Source organism: Octopus bimaculoides, chromosome 1, assembly GCF_001194135.2.
Source record: "Octopus bimaculoides isolate UCB-OBI-ISO-001 chromosome 1, ASM119413v2, whole genome shotgun sequence".
Lineage (NCBI taxonomy): Eukaryota > Metazoa > Mollusca > Cephalopoda > Octopoda > Octopodidae > Octopus > Octopus bimaculoides.
In genome coordinates this window covers 114,133,262-114,139,535 of record NC_068981.1, presented here as the reverse complement: position 1 = coordinate 114,139,535, position 6,274 = coordinate 114,133,262, and the positions used below count along the sequence as shown (strand labels likewise).

At 37.4% G+C, this 6,274-nt stretch overlaps 1 protein-coding gene across 4 annotated transcripts in view; it reads right to left on the bottom strand.

The window, feature by feature from the left end:
- LOC128248351 (chloride channel protein D-like) overlaps positions 1 to 6,274 on the bottom strand; it is a 69,534-nt gene that overhangs the window by 20,995 nt on the left and 42,265 nt on the right. For all 4 annotated transcript variants that reach the window (XM_052969423.1, XM_052969429.1, XM_052969427.1 and 1 more), the window contains exon 4: positions 1,192 to 1,321. In XM_052969423.1, the coding sequence (XP_052825383.1) occupies positions 1,192 to 1,321 (130 nt within the window). The remainder of the gene's footprint in view (positions 1 to 1,191; positions 1,322 to 6,274) is intronic.

The window sequence follows — 6,274 nt, the reverse complement described above, 5'->3', positions numbered from 1 at the left end:
TATGTGTGTGTGTGTGATCTGTGTGTAATTACCAAAATAAATAACAGGGAGAATGTAATGATTTCCGAAAATATATCTGCCAAAGTACAGTGCATTGATTTTTATTTGTTAGAAAGTAGAGTGATGGAAGTTGTAAGTCAATCGTAATCGTGAGAGATCATGATGCCACTATAGTTAATCACAGAGATCAATGTCTACATTTTATTTTAATGCTTATTGTTTTTATCTTCGCTGCGAGAATTATGACGAATATAATCATATCATAAGATAAGTCAAGTGGACATAATTTATCGAACTTCTCACTTTTGTCGCAAAATCATCTTGAGATTAGAGAATTTTTTTAAATTTTGTGCTCAGAGAAAAATTTTGCCATAGTTTGTTACAATAAAAGCAGCCTAGCATTCAAAGACGGGATCATCATATTGCAGCATGTGAAACCACCTTTCTGCCAGTTCTTTGATCCCACACAGATACTAGTTCTTGTCCTTCGAGATGAGCTTCCTTGCTGAAGCTTCCACCTCCTTTTAGTTGATGAAGAGTGGCGAGTTCAGGAAGTGAGCTATAGTTCCAAGAGGAGAGCTTCTGTGAAGGAGTTCTTTGCCTCGAAGGACAAGAACTGGTGTCAGTGTGGGATCAAAGAACTGGCAGAACGGTGGCTTCAGATGGTGCAATACGATGGCCTCTACTTTGAATGCTCGGATGCTTTTGTTGCAGCTTGACGAATAAAGCAAGTAAGTTCCCAAAATAATGCAAAATCCTTGACTCAACACAGTAAACCTGATTTCTATGAAATACTGTATTAGTGTGTATTCCATTATAATGACATTTTTGTTATGTATTTTGTGAAGTACGGAAGGTTGAAGGACAACGTCAACACAAGTGGAACTCAGATCTTAGCAAAACTCTACACAATAATTGGTTTGAGTTCCACGAATTCATTAGAAACAATAAAATACATTTATTCTACTGTTCAGCAATTATTGCATTGCTACATTTAGGAAAGGGAAATAGTATCACCATAATAATACTGAATAAGAGACGCTAGGATTACTGTTTTGTTAAGATCAGTTCTAATATCTTCATAAAGGAAAATAATATTTAAAGCCTCCTCAAATAGAGAGGCTCATATATAATAAGTAGATTCAGTACCTTAATTAATTACAGTTTATAAGCCAGTCTAAGTGCACTTACCTCAAATAAACTCTTTAGCATATTTAGTCTGGTATTAAAAATCAGAGTTATACACTGGTGCAGGAGAAATCCAATGATTCCGACAGTCATTCCAATTAAGCCCATTACGATCCAGCGCAATGTGTTAAATCTATTAATAACAAAAATTACAATAACAGTACTACAGCTGAAATTATTACGACTACTAAGATTGGATAATAATAATCACATTTGTTAGGAATTTTTGCACAATTATAGCAGTTGTGAGGAAGGGGAAGTCGATTACATCAGTTCCAGTGCTCGACTAGAACCCGAGAAAGACAGAAAACTCAGAATGTAAAGCCGTGAGTTTTTTGTCAAGCATGCCAAAGATTCTGTCAGCCCGCCACCTTAATAATGATCCTTTCTACTATAGATACAAGGCTCCAACATTTGGTGAAGGCAATAGTCGATTACATGAATTCAAATGCTCAACTGGTACTTATGTCATGAAATCCAAAAGGCAAAGTCGACTTCGGCGAAATTTGAACTTAGAACATTAAGACGGACAAAATGTTGCAAAGCATTTTGTCTGGACTGCTAACTGTTCTGCTATCTTGCCGCCTGACCATGTCCTTGGTAACAGCATATATGATCATGACAGTGGCCACAGAATGCAACAACAACAATAGAAGCAACAACAGCAGTAACAATAACAACAACAACAGCAGTGTGTGCACATCACGAGAAACATGTAAGCAAGAATAATAAATAATAATGGGGATGATGAGAATTTCTTTAATGCCGATAATAATAATAATAATAATAATAATAATAATAATAATAACAATTATTATTATTATTATTATTATTATAAAGACACTCTTTAGCCTGGTAAGGCAGATTAATATAGATATGGAATCTCACTAAAAATACTCGTAGGAAGGAAAACTCCAGAAATCACTCTCAAGGAATCATGAAACAACAATAATGAAATAGTTAACGGCGTGAAGGAAGCTGGAACCAATTACGGCGAAGGTCTCACGCCCGGCATGTTTGGAATGCTCCATAACAGAGGAAGGGATTGGTTACGGAGGATCTTTACTAAGCAACAGATCACATACAAAACATGCGTGCTGCTAGACACATGTGGACGAGTACGCTATACTCATTGAATGTCATGAAAGAGCAAAACTGGAAGGCAGTAGTGGAATAGGATGACGGACATAATTTCGATGTCAGAAAATAAATTAATGAATCAAGTGAGCGTGATTAGGTGGAAGAATTAGTTAACTGAAGTAGAAATATTTCAGATTACTGAACGTTTAAGGGAAGCTGCAGGTGAGCAACAAAGGCTGATCAGAGTAGAAACTGAAGTTAAAGAAACTGAAGTTAAAGGCAGAGAGTAACATAGACAACAGGAACACGGAAATTATGATAGGACTATTAAGGCTGCCGAAGAGAACTGTAAGAAATTGAACTCTGTTACTTCTGAGGTTGATTATAGAAGAGAACAGGGACAATTATAGATTATTCGCTTGAATCACAGTGACGGCTTATGGAATAAATGAATGCTCCTGAAGAAAATATCCCGATAAATATGTGAAGGGCTCATAGGAGTATGATATATGTAATTGCCAGAAAGATAAATGCTGTTATATCACATATCCAGACAGAGGACATACCGCAACAAGGACGACGGTGGAGGCGGTGGCGGCGACGGTGGCGGCAACGGTGGTGGCAGCGGCAGCGACGGCGACGACGACAACGACAATGATGACGACGGTGACGGTGACGACGACCATGACGACGGCGATTACAAACCGCTTACAAACAGCATACCGCGTTCATGGATCCTGAAATCGCCGGACATCTCCAAAATTTCTTCTGTAATCACAAATTTTCTGAAGCAAAATATGTTATTGTGGAACACGATTCTCCAATTATATCACTCTAATGGAGAACTAGCTTCAAACAATATTAGCATCAACAGTGGAATTTTCCAAGGTGATTGACTTTCACCTCTAAAATTTTTTCTTAGCTTTAATACCTCTTAGATGTGAATTTAACAGAACAGGGCATGGTCATAAGATTGACAACAAAATATATAAGCCTTAAAACTTTACGTCACAAAAAATGATGAGTTTGAAGGCCATCGGGATGGAATTTGGCCTTGATAATTGTGCCAAGGCTACTTTCGAGAAAGGGAAACTGATAACACCAAATTCAGTCAGTCGTGTTAAGTATTGAAACAGATATAAAAGAACTTGAGCAAGAACAAACCTATAAATACCTAGGTATAAAAGAAGGCTCTGACATACAGCAAAAGATTAGGAAGGAATGTTATGGAACATGAGTTCTGAAAACTGAGCTAAATGCACACAACAAGGTATTCGCACATAAATTCCTTAGTAGTTCCAGTTGTTACTTAAAACTTCAATGTGTTGAACTGGAATATTTGTAAAAGAAAATTGACGGAAAAATTCATACGTTGCTGATTTGTAATAAGATACACGCCAAAAGACAGACGTGGATCTGACTTTACTTTCCCAGAGCTCCAGGATCGAGAAGCTTAATCTACAATTGGTCTAGTCACATATCTTGAAACACCTAAGACTGGATGCTGAAACTCGTTGAAAAGCACGGGAGGCTTAAGAAGCTTCATTCTATCTTGGAAGAGAGGAAGTAATTTTCTGTTGATTTCATGTTGAACTTCCTGAAGGAAATGTGGCAGTTGTTGCTGCAAATAAAGTAACATTAATGGCAATGACAGTAAAATTAATTGGCTGGTAGGTGGGAGCAGAAATCTCTGCATGGCAAATATCTGGCCTGTTGCAAACATGCATATGTTGACCAGAAGCATACTCATCAGAGGCTACGAAGCATGGGCTCAAAGTAAAGAGAAAAGGTTTCATGCTAGCTGCTCAATATCAAAACTTCTTGACCCGGAACTAACAATAGAATAGATCTAGAGTGCCGGTTCTGCAATGAGGAAATTGAAACAGTGGACCACCTAATCTCTGAATGTAAAATTTAAGCACTAGTAAAGTGTAAATCAAAACATAACACTGTCTGATATACCAGCATCATAAAATCAAAATTGTTGACAAGTAGTATAAGCATGAGTTTGAGACTGTAAATGAGGAAGAAAATGTAACGAGTCTTTGGGACTTTCCGGCACGTTCAGACAGTACCATCAACGCGAACACACCAGTTATTGTTGCAAAAGACCAAAATAATGTCTGTTTATTGATTGGCAGGAGTATCCAATGTGGTCATTATATTTTGGCAAAAGAATTTGACAAGCTCAGCAAATACAAAAATTTTGCTTATTGAAGAAATCAAGTATTGAGAAAAGCATTGTCGCTATGTGAACGACTTCCTCGGTGTAAATGATATTTTTTGCATAACTTTATTTGATTTTGTAAATGAACAATCTGGGGTGTTTATTTTCATGGCCTACCAACGTATACAATGCGTTTCTCTACCCTATGTGTCATGAAAACACTCGGGAAGAAATGGAACCAAAATTGTTGGAGGCCAATACTCTGCAAGGCTTAACAGAGAAGAAGTGAAAGCCAACAATGGATAAAATGCGCTGGACTAAAAGCTGAAAAGGAAGGACTGCTTCTCGCTGCACATTACAAACAAGTATAAAAGCAAAATAATGAAAACAGTACAATGAGACAGTTGACCACATTATCTCTGGCTGTCCAGTCTTGCCAAATTTCAATATATATACAGACATGACCGAGTAAGTAGTTATATCAATTGGACAATATGCCAACACTTCAACGTAAAAACTGGTTATAGATGGTATAAACATGTGCCAAACAAGATACAAAACAACGTCCAAGGCCACAATCATCCAACAAAGAAATCAAAACGGCAAAGAAATAAAAGCTAATCACCCAGACATAATCAAGGATTGAGAAGAAAAAAAACACCTGCTTACATAACCACTTCTGACCAAAATATTGTTCAAACATAAGTGGAGAAGTCAAACTACAACGACCTTGAAACTGAAATATTCAAGATTTGGTTCATGAAGGGGAAAACAATACCAGTAATAATTGGGGCAATGATCATGACGAAAAACATGTGCAAAAACGTAGAAGCTATACCGGGACCCTCAACACTACACACAATCCCCAAAATAGCCCTACTAAGAAAAACCCACATCCTACGCAAGGAACTATCGAATCATTAATAAAACCTAAACAAAACAATCCCCATGGACAAGACACACTCTATATAGCAAATATCCAATGAAATAAACTACCAGCTGCAGACTAGTTACACACGCATTACACACTCAACACACAATACAAGAATTAATAGAACAAATGACTGCACCACACTACATGAAAAACAAAATTGATGCAATAAAATACCAGGAAGAGTTTGAACACCTCCAACAACAAAAAATAACACAATGTTGCACACACCCCAGTAACACGGAAGTGTAGCAGGTGATGCAGTAGAAATTTGCCTCAAACTACCAAATATTTGAATAATAATAATAATAATAATAATAATAATAATAATAATAATAATGGGATGCTGCAAGGGCTCATGCGGCTGTAAAGATCAATTATTGATCAATAAAGCCATAACTGAAGACAGCCTCAGAAAGAAGAAAGGCCTCAGTATGGCCTTGGTGGACTACCAAAAGGCTTTCGACAGTGTTCCCCACACGTGGATTCTGGAAACACTAGCCGTAAACAAGGTGGTACCAATTATTATAAAATACATAGGGCACTCTATGAACAAATGGCAGACAGTGCTACAGCTCCAAACAAAAGAGGGACTTGTGAAAACGAAAGCCATCCCCATTAGAAGAGGAATATTCCAGGGAGACACGCTCTCTCCACTCCTGTTCCGCCTGGCTCTCACACCTTTAACTGAATTGCTAAATAGAACTGGATGCGGTTACAAATGCTACGGAAAACAGTCAGCCACCTTCTATATATGGATGACCTAAAATTATATGCAAAAAACGACAAAGAGCTAGAAACACTACTACAGACAGTACACGGCTTTACCAAGGAAATAGATATGAAATTCGGATTAGAAAAATGTGCCAAAGCAACCCTGAAAAGAGGAAAATTAGTTAAAAGTAGCA